The sequence below is a fragment of the Balaenoptera physalus genome, assembly GCF_965194825.1.
Source record: "Balaenoptera physalus genome assembly, chromosome: X".
Lineage (NCBI taxonomy): Eukaryota > Metazoa > Chordata > Mammalia > Artiodactyla > Balaenopteridae > Balaenoptera > Balaenoptera physalus.
This window is the reverse complement of record NC_138903.1, coordinates 43,446,650-43,473,544: the sequence shown is the minus strand read 5'-3', so window position 1 is coordinate 43,473,544 and position 26,895 is coordinate 43,446,650. Positions and strand designations below refer to the sequence as shown.

Below are 26,895 nucleotides of genomic sequence, written 5' to 3'. Positions count from 1 at the left end.
AGCCTCAGTCTTGTGGTGCCATCCTGAAGATCTTTTATGGGTTCATTTAAGGTGAAAGAAAAACTTGATTTTCCCCTCAGCTCTTATGTAGCACCCCGTATGTGCAGAAAGGCTGCTTTGGAGATACCGTAGACATTGAAGATGTCTGGGACACACTCCCAAATCAAAGATGGCCAGCTCAGAGGCAGAAAAAAACTCCTTTCCCCCAACCCCAGGGGAGGAAATACCTTCCCCATGGGAGAAGAAAAGCCCTTTCTGGGGCTTGGTGAGGGCAGGGTGGGGGTTGAGCGTTGACAGGAATCTTCCTAGCCCTTCCTTGTTTTCTAATAACGTCCAAGGTGGAGTCACCTGTTTTGCCCCTACCTTTTCACCTCTTCCTTGTCTTCTTACCTGTTCATCCCGCTCACTTCAACTTCCTCAACTCTTGACTTACCTGCCCTGCCCTATTCTATCATAGTTTCACTTGTCCCGACCTCAGCTGTACCTTCTCTTGCCCTGCTTTCAACAGCTAACCTAGGGAATTTCCTGGCGGTCCAGTGGTTAGGACTAGGCGGTTTCACTGCGGTGGCCCGGGTTCAATCCCTGGTCGGGGAGCCAGGATCATGCAAGCCAGGCAGCGTGGCAAAAAACAAAAACAAAAAACTAACCTGTAAACCTCTCACCTGCTGGCTTACCTACCCCCTTCTCACTTTTCCATTCATTTTTTTTTTTAAACTAGCCAAGGTATTTTTTTTTAATTTATTTTTATTTATTTATTTTTGGCTGTGTTGGGTCTTCGCCTCTGTGCGAGGGCTCTCTCCAGCCGCGGCAAGCGGGGGCCACTCTTCATCGCGGTGCGCGGGCCTCTCACTATCGCGGCCTCTCCCGCTGCGGAGCACAGGCTCCAGACGCGCAGGCTCAGTAGTTGTGGCTCACGGGCCCAGTTGCTCCGCGGCATGTGGGATCCTCCCAGACCAGGGCTCGAACCCGCGTCCCCCGCACCAGCAGGCAGGCTCTCAACCACTGCGCCGCCAGGGAAGCCCCATCACTTTTCCATTCTTAATGGTGACTCACTTGTCCTCCCTTCTCAGTCTAAACTCTCCTGTGCCATTTCATTAGTATATCCTCAACTGCCCTGCCTTTATCTGCTCGCTTACCTGCCTGACCCTCACCTGCCCTGCTCCCTCAAAGTCTCACTTCCCTCCCAGATGCCCGCTGTCTCTCCAGGGGGCGGGGGTTGGCCTCGCCGACAGAAGGGAAAAGAACTTCAGTCCAACCCGGAAGGACCCAGGAGTTTTGATGCAGAAAGGGCGGTGCCATCAGAAGGTGGCAATAAAGAGCCGAGATAGGAGACGGACAGCGGAACCAAAGAGACGAGGAGACAGAATGGGCGGGCGATATGGAAAGCGAGATCAAAGGGCGGGTTTAGTAACGGGAGTGGGCTAAAGAGGCTCTCTGAAGACGGCGGGAGACTGAGCCGGCTGCGTGCCCTGTCTCCGGATCCTGACGGAATTTGGAAATCCTGAGGCCGCTCTTAAAGTAGCGTTCAGGAGCGAACGAGGAGAGCCACTGCTCCGGGCAGCGTCTCGCTCGCCCCATCCCCACCCCACCCCGGGGTCCCGGAAGCGGAAGTAACGGACACGGAAGTGGCCTACTGTTGCCGAGGGGACGGGCCAGGCAGATGCCAACATGGCAGCGGTGGGGTCCGGCGGTTCCCCCGCGTCGGCCGGGCCAGGGGCGGTCTCCGCAGGGGCGTTGGAGCCTGGGACCGCGACTGCGGGTGAGACAGGCTGTGGCTGAGCAGTCGGCGGCGGGCCGGGGGGCGGGATCGCTGGGGGGTCAGAAAGGTTCCTCACTGAGGCGAGAGGGAGCATCCCGTACGGACCAACCTATGTGTGGCAGTGGCGGGTGGGAGGAGGACGTGTGTTTTGGGGGCGGGGAAGAGACCATTCTGAGGGTGATGGGGAGGTCCCTTCTGCAAATGGGGAGTAGAGACCATTCTGAGTTGGAGGCGGGTATTTCCTTTTGGGGAGGCTAAGACCACTAAGACCATTCTGAGTGTGCGTGGGGGTCCGTCCTTATACAAGGGAGAGACCATTCTGAGAGCGGGAGAGTTCTTCCTTATAGAAGGGAGGCGCTGTTCTGAGGGTAGTGGTTTCTTCCTTGTAAAGGGACAGGGGTATTGTGAGTTAGGGTGGGGCGGGTTCTTCCTTATGTGACTTAGAATATTTTGAGGATAGGGATGTCCATTATATGGGGAGAAGACCGTTCTGGGGGTCCCTTCCTGATGGAGATAGTTCATTGTATGTTGCAGTGGGAGGGGCCTTCCTTATATGGCGGAGAAAGGACGTTCTGAGGGCGCCAGGCCATTCCTTATAACGGGGAGAGTTCATTGTGAGTGTGAGCAGGACAAGGGATAATTCCTTGGCTGGAGGTGGGGGTATGCGGTGGTGGGAGGATGATTGGTGTATAGGGAAATATTTCCTTATATCGTTAAGGGACCCAGACCATTCTTAGTGGAGTAACCATTTACTACATGGGGTTCAATCCTTTGGACAGTGAGGGAATCATTTCTTATATTTGTTAGACCATTCTGGGGTTAGGGAGGAATCAGTCATCATAGGCGGGAGGGGTTGGAGAGACCATTCTGAGTGTAAGGGAATGGAATAATTTAGATGAGAGAAAGTTCCTTAGGGGATGGACATGCCTTATACAGTGGTCTCATTCCTTGTATTAGGGTATCATTTTTCACATGAGACAACCCTTCACTAAATAGAACCATCATTTCATATAAATCTTTGGTTGTTCATCCATAAAATGGGAACACTGATAGTTCCTTCAGAGGTCAGAGCCATGTAGGGGTCTGTTGAGGTGATCCATATAAATCCCTTATCCCAGTGATAGGCACACAGTAAGCACTCAATAAATGTCGAGGATGCAGTTGGTATTCTGTCCAGGGCAGGGTTGCTTCTCACTCAGGGGAGGGAGAGAGAGGGCTGAGGTGGGTGTCCAGGACCTGCCCCACCCATTTCCTGACACCTCAGCAAGGATTCCAGGTATGGGCTGGACAGGGAGAGGCCCACTTCTCCCTTTCTGGCTCTTCCTGCCTGTGGCTGAGGCAGTGGAAGCTGGCAGGGATCAGACTCACGTTGGGTCAGGATAGGCAGGCAGAAGGAGGAAGTAGCGGTGGCTAGGAGGATCCTGGTCAAGAAGGGAGAGGGGAGGGTGGTAGTGTGGTTATGCCACAGCAGCTTTTGACCCCTTCTTCCCCCTTACTCCTTCCATTCCCCACAGCTCACCGGCGCCTCAAATACATATCCCTAGCTGTGCTGGTGGTCCAGAATGCCTCCCTCATCCTCAGCATCCGCTATGCCCGCACATTGCCTGGGGACCGCTTCTTTGCCACCACTGCTGTGGTCATGGCTGAAGTGCTCAAAGGTCTCACTTGCCTGCTGCTGCTCTTCGCACAGAAGAGGGGTATGAGCCAGGGAGGGGGGCTGCAGGGAGGGGGGCTGCATTGGAGTCGGTGGGTGGCAGTGTGTGTATGTGTGCGTGTGTGTGTGTGTGTGTGTGTGTGTGTGTGTGTGTCTGTGTACATACCCACACCCACGTGGAGGGTTTGGTTGGTTGTCTATGAAAATGCCTGGGGACTGTGTAAGTGCGGCTTGGCCGCCTTGTACCTCCAGCTATGAGTAGCTGCATCCACATGTTTATACCCCTAACTCCCCAGGAGCTGGCCAGTAAACACTGAAGGAGTGAGACAGTCTGTGCCCATAAGGTAGCAGGTGACCCTTACATGATGATTTATTGATTTCTCTCTAACTTTTCATTATGGAGAATTTCAAACACAAAATCAGAGAAAATAATAAAATGGTAAAATATCCATGTCCCATCACCGAGATTCAACAATGATCAACTCATGGCCACTCTGCCATTAAACAGCATCAGTGATTATCCACTCACTACCAATTATGTGTCTGTTTACCTAGTCCTGCACCTTGTTATATTGAAGTATGTCCCACATGAAGTATGATTTTGAAGTAAATTCCCTCTTATTATCTTGAGTAAATATTTCGGTACATTTAAAATAATGACTTCAATCAGTCATGACTGCTAGAAATCATACATCAAAAAATTAACAATAATTTTTTAGTTTTAATAAAATAATCAAATATCCAGTCAGTGTTCAAATTCGTAATGATTTCTCAAATGTCATAAAAGTTTTAAAAATTCTGTTTGAATCAGGTTTATATAAAGTCAGTGCTTTGTAATTGGTTGGTGTCTTCTAGGTCGGCTAGCCTCTAGGTTCCCCTCCAACTGTTTTTTTTTTTCTCTCTGCAGTTAATTTCTCGAAGACATAAGGTTGTTTGTCTTGTAGACTTTGGGTAGCCTGGATTTTACTGAGTGCCTCCCAGTGGTCTCATTTAACATGTTCTTCTGTCCTCTATATTTCCTATAAGTTGAATTTATTTACTAATTTAAACACCTCCCCCAAAGGCCTTCTTCTTTAAAATGTTGCCCAGTCATTTCTCTATAAAGGCCTCGCATGCGGCTCTGCCCTAGGTATTTACAGTGAAGAAAACATTCTCACCCACTCATTAGCTCCAGGGCCCTGGGAGGCAGCAGTTTAGGAACTCATCTGCTCTGTTCTAGATTGATTCTGAGACGGTGCGAGTGAACACTGTGTGGCAGGCCGTGTTCTGGCTGTGGAGGTGGACATGTTAGCGATGCAGACGTGCATCTTGCCCTCAGGGGGCTGATATTTTAGATGGGGAGAAACAAATAGCTACAGGTTAATCACAGCTTTCATCTCTTATCTACAATTTCAGCAACCCCCCCGTTTTATTTTTTTAGTTTTCTCATTTGGTGTGAATGTGTCCACGAGTCACTGCAGAAATATGAATGTGCTTGATTACAGTGTGCAGCCCCATATACGTGATGTGTGTTATGTGAAATATATAGCATATATGCCGTGTTACCTTTCTAACACCTGGACATTTTTGAACACCCAAACCCCTGGGTCCAGGGAATTTGGGTAAAGGGTTAGAGATTGATAATTACTTCTGGGATTAATGCCATGAAGGGCAAGGGCAGGGTTTTGTGAATGAGCATCAGCAGGAGTTCCTGCAGTAACCTTGTGCAGTGGTTGTGGGCTTTTCCCTGAGGAGGGACACTCAGATGAGTCTTAAAAGATGAACTGCAAAAAAGTGGGCTGAGATTTGCAAAGGTCTTATTATATAGGAAAGTATTCTCATTTATTGATTGGAGCAGGTCCCAGCCAGACTTTCTGCTTTAGAGTCAAGCCTGCATTCTTCCATGTGACAGGGGCAAATGCTTGGTGTGTGTGGGGCTGACAGAAGGAGGCGGCCAAGTGGAAGATGGCCCCTGCCCTCAGGCAGCTCTCAGGCTAGGAAGGAACTAGGAAAAGTCTAAAAGTTGAGTCTAAGGGACTTCCCTGGCAGTCCAGTAGTTAAGACTTCGCCTTCCAATGCAGGGGGTGTGGGTTCGTTCGATCCCTGGTCAGGGAGCTAAGATCCCACATGCCTCGCGGCCAAAACACCAAAACGTAAAACAGAAGCAATATTGTGACAAATTCAATAAAGACTTTAAAAATGGTCCACATCAAAAAAAATCTTTAAAAAAAAATAAAATAAAAAAATTAAAGCTGAGTCTAAAACTTTCCCTCTGCTTGGTAAACAGCCTTCCACCCACACTCCTAGAGCTTCTACTTCACAAGCTCCTAGTTAGTGCTGATTATTTCATTGCACAAACTGTACTGAGTGCTTGCCCTGGGGCTTTGTGCCAGAGAGGTGGGCTCTAAGATGAGTGAAATGTGGTCTGTGATTCTCAGACTGAGTATCCGAAAGGCTTGCTGGAGACATGGTTGTACAGTAGAGAAACCGAGAGCGCAGACCTCATTCTAGCCCTCAGGGAGTCGAAGTGTGGTGGGGAGACACAGGACCAGGCGCAGTCGTGTCCTTTAGAGGATCCCCATCTTTGGAAGTCAGTGCTAACCAGGGATCTCCTCCCTCCACCTAGGTAACGTGAAGCACCTGGTTCTTTTCCTCCACGAGGCTGTCCTGGTGCAGTATGTGGACACACTCAAGCTCGCAGTGCCCTCTCTCATCTACACCTTGCAGAATAACCTCCAGTATGTTGCCATCTCCAACCTGCCAGCTGCCACTTTCCAGGTGAGCCCCAAGCCCAGGAACTGGCTGGGGTGGGGGATATAGGATGTTGGGGAGGGAGGGCTGCAGAGAGCAGGGGCTGTGTTTCCTCCAGAATGTCCTTGGATCTTCCTCAACCTCGGCTTCCTCATCTGTGAGAACTGGGAATGGAAATGGTAATAGTAGCTACTCACTGAGATTATTAAAAGAAGTAATATCTGGGAAGAGCCCTTGGTTGGTGATGGATAAGCTTTAGGCTATTTACAGGCAACCTGTAAGATGGTTAAAGAGCCTGGATTCTGGGGCCAGGCTGCCTGGGTTCAAATCCCAGCTCTGCTACTTTCCAGCTGTGTGATATTGGGCAAGTCACGTAACCTCTCCATCTCATCTTTAAATTGGACATTACAATAACACACTTCATATGTGAGGATTAAATGAATGCATGTGAAGTGCTTAGACCCACACCTAGCACACAGTAAGCTCTATGTAAATGTTTACTGACGTCATTTCATGGCTGATTCATTTGTATCAACACATACTTATCAAGACCTCCCTCATCAGGATGTTTACCATTCATTCATTACCTGCTGTGTGAGGTGCTTCACATACATCAGTTGTATTTACAGATGGTATGTCAGGGCTCAGACAGGGCAAGTGCTTTGTCCCTCATCACACAGCTAGGACATGGGGTTGGGATGTGGACTTGGGTGTGGCCCAGGACATCCTTGCACAGCCATCCTCCTGTGTACTTTCTGGGAGGCACCTCAGAGCTATTTAGCCGCATCTCAGTCAGTGGCCAGTGGCTGGATATTTTTGCTGTTTTTATGGTTATCTACCCCACCCTGTCCCTCCATTGTGCCTGGGGGCCCACAGTGGGTGCCGTCCCCCACATGTACATGTTGGGGGTCGGGAGCAGCCCTCAGTGTCTTCCACATACCACTCGCAGGTGACGTACCAGCTGAAGATCCTGACCACGGCACTGTTCTCCGTGCTTATGCTGAACCGCAGCCTTTCCCGGCTGCAGTGGGCCTCCCTGCTGCTCCTCTTCACCGGAGTCGCCATTGTCCAGGCACAGCAAGCCGGCGGTGGGGGCCCGCGGCCACTGGATCAGAACCCTGGGGCGGGCCTAGCAGCTGTCGTGGCGTCCTGTCTGTCCTCGGGCTTTGCAGGTGTCTACTTCGAGAAGATCCTCAAGGGCAGCTCAGGCTCCGTGTGGCTGCGCAACCTGCAGCTGGGCCTCTTCGGCACAGCCCTGGGCCTGGTGGGGCTCTGGTGGGCCGAGGGCACTGCTGTAGCCCACCGCGGCTTCTTTTTCGGGTACACGCCTGCTGTCTGGGGCGTGGTGCTCAACCAGGCCTTCGGCGGGCTACTGGTGGCTGTTGTCGTCAAGTATGCCGACAATATCCTCAAGGGCTTTGCCACCTCCTTGTCCATTGTGCTGTCCACTGTTGCCTCCATCCGCCTCTTTGGCTTCCACGTGGACCCTTTGTTTGCCCTTGGCGCAGGGCTGGTCATCGGTGCCGTCTACCTCTACAGCCTGCCCCGAGGTGCAGCCAAAGCCATAGCTTCCGCCTCTGCCTCCACCTCTGGGCCCTGCACTCGTCAGCAGCCTCCGGGGCAGCCACCGCCATCGCAGCTGTCTTCCCACCGTGGAGACGTCAGCACGGAGCCCTTTCTGCCAAAGTCAGTGCTGGTGAAGTGAGGGCTGGCGGTGGCGGTGGGGGGAGACAGGGAGGGACACTGGTTGGAGGGTGTTGGGCATCTGCAGGACCCAAGTTGCCCCCGGGGCCTGGCTCCCCTGGGGTTGGGTCTTTTCTTCCAGGTTGTCGAGACTTCCGGAAGCTTGTGGGACTAGGGCAGGGCATCACGTGAACCCTTCCTTGTAGCCAGGGGTTTTTAGAGCTGCCTCCTCTGTCTCAGTCTAACCCCTTCGGGGACCAGGTTGGGGGTGTTGTCATTCAAGGCTTTTTTTGTCTGCCTCCCTCAGCCAGAGGCGTCCTGTCTCTCATGCCTGGGAGAGTCCCTCCCAGCAATCCCTCCACCTTTGTAGGGACAAATTGGACAAAAATCCTACAGCTCTTTACTAATGACTGATGCCTACGTGTGGGTTTCCGATTCTGATAGCTTGAGGCCTTCTCTCCTCCCTGACAACCACACTGGATCGTATTAGTAGCTCTTTTTGTGGCCTTGGGGCAGCTTCCCTAACACAGGGACTTGAAAATGGGCCTCTTGTGAGCACCCAGGGAGAGAGGAAGGGGGGCGACAGCTGAGATTTTTGCATCAGCCCATTCAGGGGGAGGGTGCAGTAGGGGCCATTTGTTTGTGATTTGGGGGTTTGTGGTGTAATCAGATGAATGATCCAGGGTGTGGGAAAAATGGAGAAGGGAGGTCCTTGAAGTGGCCTAATCTCATGGAATCTAAGACACCGTCAGTTGCTGGATGCAGGGTTATTTTCTAAGATATCCTGAGAGGAAAAATAAAGCTGCCAGCCACACTCGTGATACCCAACTGGCTGTACGAGGCACCCTTACTTCATGGGGAGGGGTGTCTTTAAATTGCTGAAATGTGGAACCTGCCCCCTGCACTCCCCAAAGACCCCTTAACTGTCTCCCAGGGTGTATATGGTGTGTGTGTGTGTGTGTGTGTGTGTGTGTGTGTGTGTGTGTGTGTGTGTGTGTGTGTGTGTGTGTGTGTGTGTGTGTGTGTGTGTGTGTGTGTGTGTGTGATGCCTGGGCTGTCTTTGCTATATGTACATAGGGCCGTTGGATCTTTATTTTTGATTAATTTGTTCTGATTTTTTGGTTTGTTTTTAAGGAACTGTAATGAACAAATGTCAGGATACCCAATGCCAAATAAAGATATTGTATTTATTTAGTCCACGTGTAGCTTTCTGACCCAGGGGACCCGCTCTCTCCACGTGGGCTCTGTTACTAACCCTGGGGACTACCAGCCTCACTAGTCATCCTCGCTTGCTCAGGACGTCCACCTGCCAGCCCACCCCAGCTTTCTGTGTTTTTCTTTCCTCCCCGTTCCCACCACAGGTTGCTCACCAAGGTGAAGGGTTCCTAGCCGCTGGGATTGAAGACGCTGGCCTGGCCTCGCTCTCCCTTCTTGCCCTGGTCCAGCCAGGACCAAATGCTCTGATCAGTATTGGGGGTGGGGGTAGACACCGAACCCCCTGTCCCCACACCCCCTCTCCCACACAGGGCTGACATGACTAAACTCTGGCCCAGACAGGACCCAACCACCTCAGCCTCCAGCCCCTGCCACCCCCATGTCCCTGCTACCCCTACGGTATTATTTCTTAGGTGAGTTTTTGTAAATAAAACGTGTTTTGCATCTTGCTGGCTTGGGTTGGGAAGTCTCAAAAGTGTGAGAGAAGGAAGCACTCAGGTCTCATGGGCATGATCCACCGAAAAGCTTTTATTAAAAACCCCAGAGTGGGTGGGGGTGGGGAAGGTTCAGTCCTGCTGCTTGGTTCGGGAGGCCTCGGCATTGGCCCGGAGCACAGCCCCCGGGGATGGGTAAGGGCGCTGCTGGAAGAGGGGCCCGGCTGCTGTCGTGTCTGCACCCGTCTTGGCCTCATTCCGCTTGGGGAGTCCTGTTGACCACGTGCCTCTGGGGGTGACAAGGGGTGGGAGCGGGAATGTATAATATGTGTACTGTGGCAGGCACCTCCCACCCACAACTGACAAAGGGGGAAAGGAGACAGGAAGAAAGGAACGGTCAGCGGTGCAGTGAGTCAAGAGGAAAAAGGAAGGGCTCTTGAGGGGTGGTCAATTACCGGGGTGCATCTGAGTACGAGCTGGGGTCCATGGGGTCTAATTCTTCATCCTTCCGGCTTGCCACTGCAGAAGTAGGTGGCAGAGTGGGGTCTTCGACGGGGGCACAAGGAGTCCCGGATCACCGAGCTCTCCCATCCCCGGAAGAAATGGAGCCCGAGGCTGCCAGGCCCCAGGCTCAGGCACTCGCGTGAAGCCAAGCGAGGGCTTCCTTACACTGTGCACCCCTGGTGCCCCCCTTGCCTCACCCCAGCTTACCCTTCTTGCTCTTGGGGTAGGGAGCCAGCTCCTCCCGGCGATGGTGGCGCCGTTCTTTGCCCTCTTCCCGGTCCACCTTGTCATACCCGCGGTCCCGGTCCCGATCCCTGTCCCGCTCTCGCTCTCTGTCCACCTTGTCATAACCACGCTCCCGGTCTCTGTCAGACTTCTCGTGGCTCCGTTCTGACTTCTCATGGCTGCGTTCTGACTTCTCGTGACCTCGGTCCGATTTCTCATGGCCCCGGTCCGATTTCTCATGGCTCCGGTCCAACTTCTCCTCAGTATCTGGGGACACGAAAGCCTTGTGACCTTCCTGCTACCACCTCAGGACCCAGCAGCCTCTGCCTTCAACAGCCTCCTTTGCCTGGGGCTGGGCCTGCCTGGTCTTACCTGCCCCGGTCTTTTACCTGACCCCTCTCGGAGAACTGCTAGAACACTCGAGGCACCCTTGTATCTGCCAACTCACCTGCATTACTGCTCCTGAGCTTCTTGGCAGATTTGGAAACAACGGAGTTGGGATCATGTGGGGACAGCCAGGACACGAGGTCTGTGTCCGCATTCCAGTAGTAAGGGAGCCCGCTGCAGGGCAGTGGGAGGGAGGGAGGGAAGGAATGTCAGCACGGATTATCATCTCCTTGTAGCCTCAACTCTTGTCTCCCCAATCTCTGCCTGTACCTGCCCCATGCCAGGACCCTACAGGGAGGGCCCCCAGATCTCTTCCCTTGTGGCCCCCATTTACCCCCAGCCCGCCCCCCCCCCACGTCCCCAGACTCACCAGGAAGGGTCAAACACCTTATACCAGCTTGGCGGCAGGCCCTCCAACCGGGTAGCCTCATAGTCCACAGGGTCATCATCATAGTCCTCGGCAATGATCTCTTCCTCCGGTTCTGGCAGGACAAGGAGGGAAGGAGGACAGCAGTAAGGACCAGAGGGATCCCCATCCTGCAGTCAGGGCCTGGGGAGACACACTCACATTCACGTGGACCACGTGTGTGTGCCAGGTCTCAAGTGCCCTAAAAAATATTGCTCACATTCCAAATCCAAGTATCTGAGTATCAGGATTTACCAAAACATTTACCCAAATCTGTTCTGTTTCTGGGTTCAGATATGACATACTGTTACCTGAACTTATCTGGTTTCAGACTTTAGACAGGGATTCATTAAAAAACATGTATCCATATTTATTCCGTTCCTGAGTTCAGATAGTATGTGACACCATACTATCCAAATCTATTTGGGTAAAATTAGTTTCAACAAGGGGTTTATCTAAAAATATGTCCAAATCTGTTCAGCTCCCAAGCTTGGCAAATATGAGGTTTCTGACTCCGGTATATTGAGTAGCAAGTTTGGATAGCACAGGATTTATCCAAACACTTCTCTGAATCTATTCAGTTCCCGAGGCCTACAACTGTTGTCATTTACTATCAACAGAGTAAAAAAGGTGTATGAGTACCTGGACCTCCGTAGGTCTATCACAGATTTCACCTATGGATATAGCTAACAATGAAATGTATATGTCAGCAACAGCAGAGTGCCTGTCACACAATAGGCCCAAAATAGATGTCAGCTATAATCATCAGTATTGTTAGTAAGATATATACAATCAGCACAGGGCCTGGTACCAACAGCCTTAAAGTAAATATCATATCAATGATCATTATCAGTATTATTAACCAAAGATCTATGCTTGGCACACAACAGGCTTGTAATAGATGTCACTTATCAATAAAGTGAAAATAAGATGAGTTTTCCAGTACCTGGAACACCTTAGCCCAAACTAGATGCCAGCTTTTACTATTATTTACAATAAGTTAGAAATACTAGCAACAGCAGCACAGTAGGCCTAAATGATAGATCCTATCATTATTTTATATACTGTTCATCATAATGTGTATGACAGACACTTAAGAAGACCCAAAATACATGTCAGCTATTGATACGTTGAACAATAAGGTATATATCACCGGCACAGTGCCTGGCTCCACAGCAGGTCTAAAATAATGTTATCTACTAGTATGGTAAAGAACAAAGTATTAGCATCCTGCCACTGTGCTTGGCCCACAGGAGGCTGCGGTAGATTTCAGCTTCTGTCAACTGTTACTATCCTTACTATTAGATACTTTGTAACCACTTCCAGGGACTGATGGGTGGATTAAACTTGGGATATAGAAGACCCAAAAATACACGTCAGCTGTCAGTATTATTATGGATGAAATGTCTATTTCCCGTCCCCACCCGCCTCCTCATACGGTAGGAATGGGTGTCAGGAATACGCATTGTTAACAGTGAAATGCCTGCCACCCCACTGCTTGGTGCGAAGTAGGTCCACGCTAGGTATCAAGTGGCAGTATCAACAACAAAGTGCCTGTCAAGCCTGGCACATGGTAGGCCTATCTGCTCTTAGCTCTCTCACCGGGCTCCAGATGTTTGAGAATGCCTCTCTTGGCCAAGCGGGTCTGCAGCGCAACGGGCAGCGGCATAGCGGATAGCAGACAGACCTAGGGAAGAACAGACCAAAAAACAGCTCAGATGAGGACTGAATCTGGATCTTGTAACCAAGCGCCTCCCCCCAGCAAGTACTCATCTGGACCCCCACCTACCCACCTACACTAGGAGCTGGGCGACAGACCCTACGCTAAAAGGTGGAAGGGATAAATGGCAATATCACCAAAACTCTCACCAACCCTCCTCTCCCGGGCCGGGTGCTCCAGGACCGGGTTCCTCTCCCAGGCCCAGGCTCCGCCCATTGCCAAAGGGGCCAAACGCGGCTGCCCCTCGCCCCAGAAATGGGCTCACCCAACTTCCCCCGAAGACTACCGCGTGGAAGGAACCAAAGCGCTGGGATGGGGGAGCAGAGTGCAACACCTCCTCCAGCTCCAAAAAATGCGCCCACCCCGACATTACCAATACAGTCACGCGGGTAGTGGAAAGCTGATAGACTGGCCGTCTCTCTCTCTCTCGTCGCTTCTATGATTGCCAGGACTACACGATTCTCTTCTCCCAATGCCCAGAACGACGTCCTCTCTCTCCGAGCCTGGAGGAAACTGGGCTACGACAAGACTGCGTCGAACAGATGACACAAACCTAGCTGGCCAATGAGAGTGCGCCTTGGTCTGACTTCTGGCGAAACGACCCAATCGTTGCCCTGAAATAGGCAGAAAGCTCGGGCGTCTGCGTGTGTTAACGGTGGGGGTGTGGCCTGGCCGGGGTTTAGCCAGACTGCGCGGCCGGACGCCGGCGCCATGGAGGAGTACGCTCGGGAGCCTTGGTACGGCGAGGGGCGCAGGCCTCGGGACTGTTGCTAGGGCGCCACGGCCAGCGGTGGGAGGCGGGCGGGGGAGGCACCGGCCACACAGCGCCACGTCCCAGACTCGGGAGACTCTTAGACGTTTGTTGTCTCCTTCTGCTCCCCTCCACTTGCTTCCTCCTACTCGGGCTCCGTTAAGAGGGGCCACAACTGTGTGCCTAAAGGAGAAGATGCGGTGCAAGGACGAACCACTCCACGTTTCCCTTGCCTTCGTACCTCCCAGTCTCTCTTTGTTAACGAAAAGACACGCTGGTCGAATCCATTCCAGCCGAGGGGGTGGTGCGGTGTTGAGCGGTGCTGGATCATCCCCACGGTCTGCGCTTGGTTTTTCCCAGTTGTGCGGGTTATAAAAAAAAAAAAAAAAAAAAAAAAAAAGAGGGCGTGGCTTGGTTGGACGTGCTCACTGTGGGAAAAGGGGGTGCGAGCCCGTTCTGCTTTAGTAACAGTGCTAGCTTAACACTTCTGTAGCGCTTATTTAAACTTGCCAACTCTTTGCTTGTTATCAATTCATTTAATAATTGGTAGTAGTAAAGCGGTTGATTCCTTGGTTGGCTGCGAAGGGGAGGGGCGGACAGGGCAAAGACTAATATTTTCCCCCCTTCGCACTATTTCTTGCTTAAATGAGGGGGAAAATAATCTATTATCTGAAATTCTGCTTCCCATTTGGGTGACTTAAGTTTCTCCCAGTTGGAAAGAGTCCTCGTGACATGGCAAGAGGGAGGGCTGACATTAACCCCATCCTCCCCTTCCCGCTTGCAGCCCATGGCGAATTGTGGATGATTGCGGTGGTGCCTTCACTATGGGTGTTATCGGCGGTGGAGTCTTCCAGGCCATTAAGGGCTTCCGCAATGCCCCTGTCGTGAGTCCTGGCCTTCCCTGGGTGGTGCGGGGGTCCTGCCCTGTCCACATGGGATACTGTTCTGAAAACTGCTTGGAGCTGCCAGTCACATGCACTTATTCATTCTGGTGCCTGCTCACCTACTATATGCCAGGCCTGGCTCCAGGATCTGGAAGTTTGGAGGAACTGCAAACATGACCGCTGTCTGCCCCTCACCCCCCCACCCAACTGGAGCTCCTCTGTGGAAATGCTGTGATGTCAAAAGGGTCATCACCAAAACCTAAATGTGTGTGTGCAAAGCCAGTCAGATTTTACCTAGAGGCAGATTCTGGGTTGGAAGCCTGGATAGAGGGAAGTGACAGGAGTTTAATTGGCAGGAGGAGGACAGCCTTAAAGCTGAGAAAATACTTTTAATTTAACGTAATCGATTCCCTCTCTCTCTCTCTCTCTCTCTCTCTCTCTCTCTCTCTCTCTCTCTCTCCATCTCTGAGAACCCCCCTCCCCTTCCTGGGAGACCTCATCAAATGTCATGACTTTAAATGCCATGCATTTGTCAAGGTCTCTGCAATTTCTCTGTCTAGCCCTGTCCCTCCCCTCATCTCCTGGAGCTCTCTTTCCTGGATCTTTGTCCAGGTTTCTCCCTCTCATCCTCAAGGTCTCAGCATAAATGCCCCCCTCCTTAAAGAGGTCTTTCCTGACCCTTCAGCCACTGTTACAGCTCTTTATCCTATTTCCTCTAGGGTTCTTATTGCTGTCTGAAGCTATCTTATCTGTACCCTTATTTAGGATCTGTCTCCCCCACTATAATGTGAGCTCTGAGAGGGTAGGGGCCAGGTCTACCTTGTTTACTGCTGTATCCCTGCATACAGCATGGTGCCTGGCACATAGATGCTAAGTAATGAATGAATGAATGATTTCTCATCCCAGCTCTGGGAGCACCTATATTGGGGTGCTCCCCAGCCCCCTAGTTCTTGGCCACTTCCCCACATCTCTACCTCTGATACCCCTACAGGTTTCCTGCCCCCATCCTTCTCTTAAAAGCTAGAAACCTTGTCTGCCAGTGGCCTCAACCGGGCTCTGATTCCCTTCCTCCCCACTTTCCTCCAGGGAATTCGGCACCGAATGAGAGGCAGTGTCAACGCTGTGAGGATCCGAGCCCCTCAGATTGGAGGTGAGAGGTTTGGGGAGACAGATGTGATAACAGAGTTGAGGCGGTTGCTCCTTTGAGTCTAGACTGCAAGTTGGGGGTCCAGATTCTAGTCTCAACTCTGCCTGGGACTTCCTGGGGGAGTGACGTTTCCCAACAATTTCATATGGGTGAGTTCTGGAGTTTAAATCCAGGCCCTGGCTCTTCCCTGATGTGTGACCTTGGGCTAGTGGCTTAACCTCTCTGAACCTCATCTGCAACATGGGGATGACAAAACAGTAAGTTTTGTAATTTATGTAACTTAGGTAGTACTTACTAAGTGCTGGTTGCTCTGTTAAGCGCTTTGGTAGTATTAACTAATATAAATTTTCAGAAGTCAAGTAACATGCAGTGCGTAGATCAGGTCCTGGCACACAGTTAGACTTGAGTAAACATTTTAACTATTGTATTGTTAACTGGCTTTGCTAACCCCTTTCCTTCTCCCTGAAACCAAGGTCAGAATTCCAATTCTGTGTGGTAGTTACGAAGATCAAAGTTGCTCTGTTAAAAGCCATATAGAAGGGAGTTCCCTGGTGGCCTGGTGGTTAGGATTCCGGGCTTTCATTGCCGTCACCCGGGTTCAATCCCTGGTCAGAGAACTGAGAGGAATGAGTGCATGGCGGGGCCAAGAAAAAAGCCATATAGAAGCAGATAAATCTGCCCGTAAACACTTGTCAGCCCCCCATGAAGGTGAAGGGAGTGCGATGGCAATTACAGACAGATTGAAGGAGCTACCACAGAGACAGATGGGGGCTATCCCCTAGGAGTTTGCCATCTGCCCTTGCCTCTGGGTTTTTCTCCCCGTTCTTTGCCAGAGCGTTCAGGCCTTGGGAGTCCCTGGACCCTGAGCCGTATATTCTGGGGATTCCCCACAAACACTAATTAGGCCGTGATCCCCCAACAGGTAGCTTCGCAGTGTGGGGGGGCCTGTTCTCCACCATCGACTGCGGTCTGGTGCGGCTGCGGGGCAAGGAAGATCCCTGGAACTCCATCACCAGCGGAGCATTGACCGGGGCTGTGCTGGCTGCCCGCAGTGAGTGCCCCATCCCCAGGCCCCAGCCCCTTCCACCCTGTTCTGCCTGCTCTCACCTCTCTCCCCGTGCCTCCTCATTCCTCCAGGTGGCCCATTGGCCATGGTGGGCTCGGCAATGATGGGAGGCATTCTGTTGGCCCTCATCGAGGGTGTTGGCATCCTCCTCACTCGCTACACCGCCCAGCAGTTCCGCAATGGTGAGTTCCTGGTGAAGCTGGCCAGGGAGAGGTGGGAAATGCACTGCCTTGCCTCCTCCGCTCATCTTTATCCAATTCTCCCCGCTCCAGCACCCCCATTCCTGGAGGACCCCAGCCAGCTGCCCCCTAAGGAGGGTACCCCGGCCCCAGGCTACCCCAGCTATCAGCAGTACCACTGAGGAAGTGACCGCCTGTCATCGCCACCGTGGGAGCTCCTCCTCGGTTCCCCCCGCGATGATCTACCTCGAAGGGAGGGCTGGCTCCCAGTTGGCCCTGGGACCCTCCAGAGAGGGCCTCTACTCTGTTCCCTTATCCCAGGTTGGGGGTGGGGCACCCCAGCTGCCCTGATGGATGGGTCCCTTCTCTCTCAGGCACCCCAGCCCCCACTCATATGTAACAAGCTCTCACCCCAATCCCTTTGCATGGCGCCCTGATCAGTATTTAAAGCCAGTTTTGAAATGCCTATGTATGTACTCCTTGAGCCACCCATTGGAGCTGCTCACTAGGACAAGGGGTAGAGCCCTCTTCAGGGACTTGGGAGCCCTAGGATTTGGAGTCCCACAGAGAGTGGGCTCTAGTAAAGGTTTGTGGGATGAATGTGTAGGAGGGGGAATGAATCAAGATGTGAATAGTACATGAATAAGGGGGCCAAGTGTTGACTCACAAGCAGACAGAAGAGGAACAGGTTTGGGAAAGAAATGAGTGAGCACAGGATTGCTGGGGTGGAGGGGGTGGTTCCACATGGGGCACCTCTGACCCCTCTCCCCCATGTCCCCATTGCAAAGACTGGGAAATCTGACCTCACAGTGAACTCTGTCTTTCTGGATACCAGTCACCCCGTTTGTGAAGATAATTCCCCCTCCATGTGGCCTCACCAGGGACCTGGGGTGGAAGTAGGGGTCGGGGAGACCCAGCTTCCTTGAAGAAGGTACCCTTAATCTTCTCTTCTGCACTACAGAGAGATTTCTGCTCTGCGATGCTCAGTGTTGTCAGTATTTAAGGGTACCGGATGAGTTTTCGTTTTGGGGGTGGAGTGGGGGTTATGGGAAAGAGATTTTCTCGGATGGACATCGGCTCCAAACACTGTCTCTTGCATGCAAACACCTACATGTGTGGGGCAGACGCCTCCACTGGGGTGCAGATGGCCTCATGGGAGACACACCAACTGTCCCTTTTATGCAAGCCATTGCGAAGAGGTGGAAATGCCCTCTCTCTTATACAAACTCGCTCCCTGGGGGTGCAAATGCTGAGTTCTCAGGCCTCCCAAGGCCCCAACGAGGTCCTAGTGGTCCTCGGAGGTAGTAGAACTGCAACACTGCTTGATGGACTCAGTGGCAGGCGCGGGTAGCAGGCCCCGTGCACACAGCTCTCTCAGTGCCCCAGCAGGGCCCTGGCCTCGAACTTGCCGATTCCATGGCCACGCCAGCAGCAGCAACACACCTGCCTGGGTAGGACCGGGATGCCAGTCAGACCCTGGGTATCCCAGGCTGCAACCCTTGTATTTCCAGGCCACTTCCTTTGGTCCCGCCCATTCGGTACACCTAGGCCGCACCCTTCCTCACCTCCAGGCCCCGTCCCCGCTGTGTTTCCAGATCCCACCCTGCTCCTGTCAAACACAGGGCCGCTAGCTCTTCTGAGCCTTTTCCTTCCTTGAGCCCTCAGGTTCCGCCCGCCTCAGGCTGCTGTGATGTCCACAGACCCTTATGTCTCCAGGCCCCGCCCCCAGGTCCACCCCCTCCCTATCTTTCAGCCGTGCCCTCTAAGCCTCCTGCAGGCCCTGTCTTTATATATCGACTTGGACTCTTCCGAGGCCCTGTCCCTACTGTGTCTCCCTGGCCCCTTCCAAATAGGTTCCGCCCCGACAGGCCCCCTAGATCTGCAGGTTTCTTGCCCTCAGCAGCCTCTACACCCTACCTCTTCCCGCCTTCAGACCCCGCCCTGTCCTGCTCCTTAAGGTCCCGCCCCTTGGGGAACCTCAAACGCCCGGGCGCCCCGCCCTCCTCCCGCCTTTGGGAGCCCGCTCATGGTCTCCGGGTCTGGAAAGCTGTTGGAGCCGTGGGGCCGTGGAACGGTTCATGGTGAAGTTCAGGGCCTTGTGCTCTGGCTCCTGGGGCTGCTGGCTGGGCCGGGCGGGACCAGTACTGGGTTTAGTAGCGGAGGACTGGGCTTCGGCTGAGAGTTGTAGAGCGGCATCGAGTGGTGGTGGGGCTTCGTGGGAGCCTAGTGCCGCGGCGTCACCCGGCTCCTAGGTGGGGCTGGGGCGTCCGGTGTCGTGCAGGTCTCCGGAGTTGGGGGGAGTTGGGGCCAGGGCGAGTCCTCAGGCCCCGCCCCCTGACCTGACCGCGGGCCTGCTGCTCTTCCCAAAAGAAGGGAATGCGGGGTCAGACCCCGGATGGTTTCTACCGGGGGTGGGGGGGATTGCAGAGACCCAGAAAAGGCAGGAGACGGAGAAGGCAAGAGTGAGACAAACAGATGGCAAGAGTGAGACAAACAGATGGCGAGAGAAATAGGAATAGAGGGACATAGAGACACTAATGGACACGTAGAAAGACAGAGATAGAGGCTGAGAGACATACAAGTAATAAAGGAAAAGAGACAGAGACGAGGAGAAAGGGCAGAGACAGTAAGAGGAGCAAGAAGAAACTGTTTGAGGGTCAGTAATGCAGGTGGGAAGACCCTCAGCGTCAAGTGGAGGCCAAGGCGGGAGAGAAGGCGAGGTGGCGGTGCAGAGTTCTGAGCTGGTTTGAGGGGCTGAACCGACAAGGGTTGTCAGGCCAGGCCTCCTCAGGCTGCCTACCCACTTACCCTCTAGCTCAGGGGCCTCAGAGAGTCAGAGACATGCCCAAACTGCATTCTCTCTCTCTCTCTCTCTCTCTCTCTCTCTCTTTTCCAACTTAATCCCATCTGTTTCTAATAAGGATTTCAGTGGCTCTCCCTCAGTTTCTTCCTTCCTGTCTCCCTCCCCGCCTGAGCCCCAGCTCTGCCTCTATGTCTTGATCTGTCTCTCAGCTCTTCTTCCTCATTTCTCTGCTTTGATTTCTCTGGCTGGTGGCTCTCACCCTCCCTGAGTCCTGGGGTTTGCCATCCACCTGTCTGCATGCGGTGGGGAAGGGAAGATATTTGGTGGATGAGGAGGGGTAGAGAGGTGGACAGAATCAGAGAAGAGCAACAGGTTCCAGCCCTGACAGTGGAGTGGGGAAATCCCTTTGTCCACTTCCTCAGGCAGAGACCCTGAGAGGCTGGGGAGAGAGACAAGGGGAAATCAAAGACAGACAGACAGACAGAAAAGATAGGGAGAGAGACAGATAGCCAGTTTACAGAGACATCAAAGGAGAAATGGAGATGCAGAGAAAGAGATACCAAGAGAAAAAGCAGTACACATAAAAAAAAAGACAGGGAAAAGGGGGAATGAAAGTGAGGAGATAGAGATAGATATTGGGAGAGACAGAGATAGCAAAGAAAAAAAGAGAAACTGAGGGGCAGAGAAAGAAAAAGAGAAGTGGGAGAGAGAGAGAAAGTAAGACAGAAGAGTTGGGTGCATACCTTACTCTAAGTCTGGGAGTTGCCGGTCTGAGTGTTCTCATTTCCTCTGTTCTCTTAGTGGCAGTTGGAGAACGGGACCTGGCTGGGCAGGACAGCCTTGATAGCTCCACCCCTACCATCCCAGGTCCTCCAGGGGGGTGGGAGGGCTGCCTTCCCCAGGGATACACCTTTAGAGATCTACGCTCTGATGTTGGGACCTGGCAACCATCTCAAGGAGCTCATTTAGGGCCAACCTCTGGAACTGACCGATCGGGGCCATCAGGGGATCTGCAGTGTCATCAGATTACCTGCAAGCCTGTAGAAGAGGAAGGATATGCCAGTGATCACTTCGGAGGTGACAGAGGAACCTTCCTTTCCTTACGCTCATTATACATATGAGGAAACTGAAAGCACGAAAAGGTAAAGCAGCTTGCCCATGGTTATACTGCCTGAAAGTGGCAAAGCTGGGATTTATAGTCTTATTTACGGTGTATAGAGTTTCAGAGGTCACTTGCAACATAATTTCTGGGACAACACATTATCCATCCTAATTATGGGTGTTACTTGAAGGTTTTCATGGATGGTGTGAACTATTTTTTTTAATAAATTTATTTATTTTTATTTATTTATTTTTGGCTGTGTTGGGTCTTTTGCTGTGTGCAGGCTTTCTCTATTTGCGGCGAGCGGGGTCTACTTTTTGTTGCAGTGCATGGGTTTCTCATTGCGGTGGCTTCTCTTGTTGCGGAGCACGGGCTCTAGGTGCACAGGCTTCAGTAGTTGTGGCACACAGGCTTCAGTAGTTGTGGCTCGCAGGCTCTGGAGTGCAGGCTCAGCAGTTGTGGTGCACGGGCTTAGTTGCTCCTCGACATGTGAGATCTTCCCGGACCAGGGCTCGAACCCGTGTCCCCTGCATTGGAAGGCGAATTCTTAACCATTGCACCACCAAGGAAGTCCTCTAGAGTGGGTTTCTTGAGTGGAGTTAAACAGTAGCAGCAAAACAGGCTAGAGTGTGTCTGAAGAGAACAAACTGCCCCAACTGTTAGCTCCCATTCCTGATGGGCTGGGTCTTGCTGATAGGGTTGTAATGACTTCAGCAGAAGCATTACAATCTGAGACCAACAGCCAATTTTTACAAGATCAAGGTCTGGGATTATTTTTTTAAGGGAAATGTGAGAGGACCTATAGAAAGAAAGCTACCTTCTGAGGTATTTAAAAGAAGAGCTATTACATTTTTGCCAGTTTCAGGTAGGCGTGTGAGTCTGCATGAGAGAGAGAGAGAGAGATCCAGCAATCAAATTCATAGTAGCTGTAGTCTGAGAAGACACACAAGCTAGTTTCGTTTTTTCCGTAAGTGACGGAATCCATAGCAGGTCAAAAGTAACAGGGTGAGAGATATTTTACTTGGTTACTAGAAGGTGTCAAGGTACAGTAATAGTCAAGATTAATAGTGAAGTAAAAAGAAAAAAAAGGTGCTGAAGAATCAGAAAATTAATCTTGTTCTGTCACCTTGAGCAGAAGCCGTCCAAGTCTGCAGTCATCAGCTTCTGGAGAATTCCTAAGAATCCTCAGTTTGAAGCCTATTAATAAGGTCTTTTCCACTGAGGCTCAAGGGCAGTTTTCCCTTTGATCATGCAGACTTTTTTGGAAATGCAGCTTGAACATATTATGTAACCATCTGGAGGCATCACACGAGTCTCTAGTAGTATGAAGTCACATTGGCCTGTAAGAGAGTAGAATCTAGGATTTGAGGTTCAATTACAAAACACTTAGGGTAGTCTGTTATTAACTCAGAAGTAGCTAACTATAGGTGGTCCCCAGAGGGGTTAGAGCTTATTGCCATCAAGGCTAATGGCAATACTTTAGTCCCTGGAAGTTTGAGGGTTAGGGTTAGAAGTTTGTTGATTTTACTTTCCAAATTCCATTAGGTCTCTCTACTTTTTCTGAAGATTATAGGTGATAATGGTTGTAGAGTTTCTGAGGAAGTTAAAACTTTACAGAGCTTTTAAATAACAGAGTTCTTTAAATAAGTGCAATGCCTGTCCCTGCTACTGGAGAGGTAAGTTGAGTCGGGAATACGAAGGCAAGCAGTTTCCCTACCTTTACGGTGATAACTCTCTGGCCAGTAGGAAAAACTCAGTTCACCTGGAAAATAAACCACAGCCAGAACTTGCTCATAGCCCTTTGGAGGTGTTCAAAAGGGCCTCGAGCTATTGGTTTCTATCCACACCCTACCTTTTCAGTCTTTGTCATGATTGTTATGAGGTGTGACATGCAAGGGAACCGTCTCAACAAGACCCTTAAAGTTACCCCATCAATGTTGGTTCAGTGTCAAGGCCAATTTATCACTGCTATTGTGGCTATTATCATGAAGCATTTTTGTTAACCTCCACTCTTCTTATGGTGATCTCAAGTGTCAATTGGAGAAAAAACACACAACATAAGAGCTGTGAGTTGAGTTTTATTCAGTGTTTCCGAGAACTGGGAACTGTTTCAAAGAGGTAGGGGAGGAACTAGTAAATGTATAATTTTTTTGGCTGGGAAATACATGTAGTCAAGCATGCATCTTGGTAAAAGATTACTGCTAATCACACACACACACACACACACACACACACACACACACACACACACACACCATATCTCAGTTAAGGATTTTAGTGCTTATCTATATATGGGAAGATGCAAGAATCTGGGGTCATTGAAATTCTTCCTTAGATATGCATCTTAACTATCTAGGGGCCCATATATCCAAAACATAGAATGTTTTCCCCTGAATTCCTTTCAGGGTATACTTGTAGGTGAGTGATTGCAACGGCTAATGACTTGATCCCTGTAGAATTGGAATGGTAGGCAACATTCTTTGTTTACACAAGTAATGGAAAGCTATATAGAAATTCCTTCATTTGTTGTCCGTTTTGATAAGGGTTTTGTAGTGGCTTCAGATGAACATGAGATTATCACTGTAAAAGGCTAGTTACATTTCCCTATGAAAGGAGAAGGGAAGAATTTTGGCTGCAGGAAAATGCGATTTGACATAAACATACTCAAAAGAGAGTTATTACAGCTGATTTAAACAATAATTCAGGCCCTTGACAGTTTTATCAAGGCATAGCACTTCTTAATCCCCAAATACAGAAATGAAGAGGAAGGTGTCTCCTATGTTAAACAAAATGATCTCTCTCCTTGAGACAGATAAAACAAGCAAGCTCGGGACTCCTCTGGTGGTCCAGCGGTTAAGACTCCGCACTCCCAATGCAGGGGGCCGGGGTTCCATCCCTGGTCAGGGAACTAGATCCCACATGCCGCAACTAAAGATCCTGCAGGCCTCAACAAAGATCCTGAGTACCGCAACTAAGACCTGGTGCAGCCAAATAAATAAATAAATATTTAAAAAAAAATAAAACAAGCAAGCTCTTCATGTGGTTTTTCTGCCCTTTTTGTTCTAAGGAATCTCTCAAATGGACAATCTTGTTCATGGCAAAAGTTTCTTAAAGTGGTTATTTCAATTCCAAAATTTCCCTGGTGAAAATTGCCACTTAGAGAGGTAATGTGTTGACATTACAGTGAGAAAACATGAAGGAAGCAAGTGCTTGGCCTGCAAGGGGCACAGTTTTAGACTGAGAAGTTCTCCCGAGAACTGCAGTGTTCCAGAAGGGTGGTGCTTGTGTGACTTGGTGTCTCCAGATTTTGGCCAAAGGCCAATCATCACTGATATTGGGCCAGGAATAAAAACCCTCCTGATTCTGGGCAGATGAAACTAAACAAAGCAATTTTCAGGGACACAAAGACAAGACTGAAGAAAGTTCACGTAAGGTTTTCTTTTTCCAATTTTTTTTTTTTTTTTTTTTAGTGGTGAAGTATACATAACGTTAAATTTACCTCAACCATTTTTAAGTGCACAGTTCGGTGGTATTAAATACATTCATAATGTTGTTCAACTATCACCACCCTCTATCTTCCTAACTCTTTCCATCTTGTGAAACTGAAATTCTGTACTCCTTAAACAATAACTCCCCATTCTCTCCTCCCCCCAGCTCCTGGCACCCACCATTCTACTTTCTGTCTCTATGAATTTGACTACTTCGTGTAAGTGGAATCATACGGTATTTGTCTTTTTGTGACTGGCTTATTGCACTTTGCATAACAACCACAAGGTTCATCCATGTTGTAGCATGTGTCAGAATTTCCTTCCTTTTTAAAGCTGAATAATATTCTATCTTATGTATATACCACATTTTGCTTATCTATTCATCCACCATTGGACGCTTGGGTTGCTTCCACGTTTTAGCTATTGTGAATAATGCTGCTATGAACAGAGGTATACAAATAGCTCTTCAAGACCCTGCTTCCACATGATGTGATCCAGAGCAGGTTTGTCCAAAGGACGCTGGTCTGAGAAGACTTTTTGACTTCTTCAGCCCCCAGGGCCAGCTGGAGAACAGAGTATCACAGATATGCTCATTCTCTCCCTATAGACTTTCCCACTTGTTGCAAAATAACACTCATGTATGTAACTAAATATAGCACTCATACTATACAAGTGGACAGACTATAGGAGCAGTGGTAGAAAGGTAGGAAACAACTTTACCAAATAACAAAGCATATCTGATCAGGTAACCAAAGTCCCAGGGAACCTTTTTCCTAGGAAAACAAAGAAATCCAAGGCAGAAAGGTCTATATTCAATTCACTGTGTACTTACTCCCAGACACTGGCAAGGAGGTGTAACTCAATTAGCTGAAGGCACGAGGGGTTACAGATGTGTGCACTACTGCGTTAAAAAAAAAAAAAGTTATTGGATTTGAGATCGTGTTAGGTGGTTTTATAGTTTTCAGTGTATGAATCTTGCACTTATTTTTCAGTGTTTTATTCTTTTTTTAAAATTTTTATTTATTTATTTTTGGCTGTGTTGGGTCTTCGTTGCTGCACGCAGGCTTTCTCTAGTTGCGGCAAGAGGGGGCTACTTTTCATTGCAGTGCGCGGGCTTCTCATTGCGGTGGCTTCTCTCGTTGTGGAGCACAGGCTCTAGAGCACAGGCTCAGTAGTTGTGGCGCACGGGCTTAGTTGTTCCGTGGCATGTGGGATCTTCCCGGACCAGGGATCAAACCCGTGTCCCCTGCATTGGCAGGCAGATTCTCAACCACCACGCCACCAGGGAAGACCATTTTTATTCTTTTTGATGCTACTGTATTGTTGTTGTGTTTTGGCCACACCACGTGGCGTGTGGGATCTTAGTTCCCCGACCACGGATGGAACCCATGCCCCCTGCAGTGGAAGCACGGAGCCTTAACCACTGGACCACCAGGGAAGTCCTGGAATTGTTTTCTTTTTTTAAAAAATTAATTTATTAATTTATTTATTTTTAATTTTTTTGGCTGTGTTGGGTCTTCGTTTCTGTGCGAGGGCTTTCTCTAGTTGTGGCGAGCGGGGGCCACTCTTCATCGCGGTGCGCGGGCCCCTCACTATCGCGGCCTCTACTGTTGCGGAGCACAGGCTCCAGACACGCAGGCTCAGTAGTTGTGGCTCACGGGCCCAGTTGCTCCGCGGCATGTGGGATCTTCCCAGACCAGGGCTCGAACCCCAGTCCCCTGCATTAGTAGGCAGGCTCTCAACCACTGCACCGCCAGGGAAGCCCTGGAATTGTTTTCTTAATTTCATTTTTGGATTGTTCATTGCCAGTGTATGGAAATACAATTGAATTTTGTAATATTGACCTTGTATCCTGAAACCTTGCTGGTCTCATTTATTAGGTCTAATGGTTTTCTTGTGGATTCTTTAAGATTATCCGTGTACAAGATTATGTCATTTGCAAACAGAAATGATTTCACTTCCGCCTTTCCAATATGAATGCCTTTTATCTCCCTTTCTTGCCTAATTGCCCTGGCTAGCACCTTCAGCACAATGTTAAATAGAAGTGGTAGAGCGAACATCTTTGTCTTAATCCTGATCCTTGGGGGAAAAGCTTTCAGTCTTTCACCATTAAGTATGACGTTAGGTTCTTTGGAGCATTCTCTGCTGGGTCTTGGGGTGTGTGGATGGATTGGCTGTCTGATGGGATTGGTAACCCCTTTTCCATCCAGGATGAGTGGCTCCAACCACCTTCAGGAAAGGGGTTCTAGTTATCTTTCCTTTTCTTCTTTCTTTTTTAAAGAAACTATTTAATTTTTAAAATATTTTTGGTTGATTTTTGCACCATGAAGTTTCAGCTTCTCAACCTTTTCCCCTGCCCAGGGCTGCGGACCCAGACTGGCCTGGCAAGGATGTGCGCTCCACAACAAAAGAAGCCACTGCAATAAGAAGCCTGTGCACCACAACGAAGAGTAGCCCCCGCTCGCCACAACTAGAGAAAGCCCACGCCCAGCAATGAAAACCCAACGCAGCCAAAATATATAAATAAATAAATTTATTAAAAAAAATTTTTTTTTACTTGTAGTAAAATACACATAACATAAATCTACTCCTTTATTTTTAAAGGATATCTTTTCTGGATGTAGAATTCGTGGTTGACAGTCATTCCAGGGATTGGACCCGGGGCCTTGGCAGTGAAAGCACAGAGTCCTAACCACTGGATCACCAGGGAATTCCCTCTTTAAGCACTTTGAATATGTCACCTCCCTGCCTCCTGGTC

General features: G+C 50.2%; 3 protein-coding genes across 11 annotated transcripts; 2 read left to right on the top strand and 1 right to left on the bottom strand.

Annotated features, from left to right (window-relative positions):
* Positions 1-8: 8 nt before the first annotated feature.
* On the top strand, positions 9-9,490 carry SLC35A2 (solute carrier family 35 member A2). 5 transcript variants are annotated; one of them, XM_082446613.1, is made up of 5 exons: positions 9-1,759; positions 3,274-3,456; positions 6,019-6,170; positions 7,683-7,829; positions 9,188-9,490. In XM_082446613.1, exons 1-5 carry the CDS (start codon positions 1,669-1,671, stop codon positions 9,356-9,358), a joined length of 744 nt encoding a protein of 247 aa, XP_082302739.1. In that variant the 5' UTR covers positions 9-1,668; the 3' UTR covers positions 9,359-9,490. The 5 variants fall into 5 exon arrangements, with proteins under 5 accessions (XP_082302739.1, XP_082302736.1, XP_082302735.1 ...); XM_082446610.1 differs by having other exon boundaries at positions 7,093-7,829; XM_082446609.1 differs by lacking the exon at positions 9,188-9,490 and adding an exon at positions 8,961-9,036 and having other exon boundaries at positions 7,093-7,829.
* Positions 9,491-9,549: 59 nt separating this feature from the next.
* PQBP1 (polyglutamine binding protein 1) lies at positions 9,550-13,243 on the bottom strand. 3 transcript variants are annotated; one of them, XM_082446664.1, is made up of 7 exons: positions 13,091-13,243; positions 12,600-12,684; positions 10,962-11,073; positions 10,653-10,765; positions 10,187-10,471; positions 9,931-9,994; positions 9,550-9,764 (listed from the first exon to the last, which is right to left on the bottom strand). In XM_082446664.1, the coding sequence occupies exons 2-7, from the start codon at positions 12,664-12,666 to the stop codon at positions 9,608-9,610; spliced, it is 798 nt and encodes a 265-aa protein (XP_082302790.1). In that variant the 5' UTR covers positions 12,667-12,684; positions 13,091-13,243; the 3' UTR covers positions 9,550-9,607. The 3 variants fall into 3 exon arrangements, with proteins under 3 accessions (XP_082302790.1, XP_082302791.1, XP_082302792.1); XM_082446665.1 differs by having other exon boundaries at positions 13,097-13,221; XM_082446666.1 differs by lacking the exon at positions 13,091-13,243 and adding an exon at positions 12,867-12,886.
* A 42-nt stretch (positions 13,244-13,285) lies between these two features.
* TIMM17B (translocase of inner mitochondrial membrane 17B) lies at positions 13,286-26,683 on the top strand. Of its 3 annotated transcripts, XM_082446684.1 has the most exons (9): positions 13,286-13,454; positions 14,253-14,352; positions 15,439-15,502; positions 16,422-16,550; positions 16,637-16,747; positions 16,838-18,825; positions 20,349-20,689; positions 24,304-24,355; positions 26,499-26,683. In XM_082446684.1, exons 1-6 carry the CDS (start codon positions 13,429-13,431, stop codon positions 16,924-16,926), a joined length of 519 nt encoding a protein of 172 aa, XP_082302810.1. In that variant the 5' UTR covers positions 13,286-13,428; the 3' UTR covers positions 16,927-18,825; positions 20,349-20,689; positions 24,304-24,355; positions 26,499-26,683. The 3 variants fall into 3 exon arrangements, with proteins under 3 accessions (XP_082302810.1, XP_082302809.1, XP_082302808.1); XM_082446683.1 differs by lacking the exon at positions 24,304-24,355 and having other exon boundaries at positions 20,553-20,689; XM_082446682.1 differs by lacking the exon at positions 24,304-24,355.
* Positions 26,684-26,895: the final 212 nt, after the last annotated feature.

Excerpts from the sequence above, each read along its gene's own strand:
- PQBP1 (XM_082446664.1), bottom strand. The coding sequence starts at position 12,666 with ATGCCGCTGCCCGTTGCGCTGCAGACCCGCTTGGCCAAGAGAGGCATT. Across the intron at positions 10,766-10,961 it reads AAGGTGTTTGACCCTTCCTG|CGGGCTCCCTTACTACTGGA; the intron begins GTGAGTCTGGGG and ends ACTGCCCTGCAG. Across the intron at positions 9,765-9,930 it reads TCGTACTCAGATGCACCCCG|AGGCACGTGGTCAACAGGAC; the intron begins GTAATTGACCAC and ends TGTCACCCCCAG.
- TIMM17B (XM_082446683.1), top strand. The coding sequence starts at position 13,429 with ATGGAGGAGTACGCTCGGGAGCCTTG. Across the intron at positions 13,455-14,252 it reads GAGTACGCTCGGGAGCCTTG|CCCATGGCGAATTGTGGATG; the intron begins GTACGGCGAGGG and ends TCCCGCTTGCAG. Across the intron at positions 16,551-16,636 it reads GGCTGTGCTGGCTGCCCGCA|GTGGCCCATTGGCCATGGTG; the intron begins GTGAGTGCCCCA and ends TCATTCCTCCAG.
- SLC35A2 (XM_082446609.1), top strand. The coding sequence starts at position 1,669 with ATGGCAGCGGTGGGGTCCGGCGGTTCCCCCGCGTCGGCCGGGCCAGGG. Across the intron at positions 1,760-3,273 it reads GCCTGGGACCGCGACTGCGG|CTCACCGGCGCCTCAAATAC; the intron begins GTGAGACAGGCT and ends CATTCCCCACAG. Across the intron at positions 6,171-7,092 it reads TGCCAGCTGCCACTTTCCAG|GTGACGTACCAGCTGAAGAT; the intron begins GTGAGCCCCAAG and ends TACCACTCGCAG.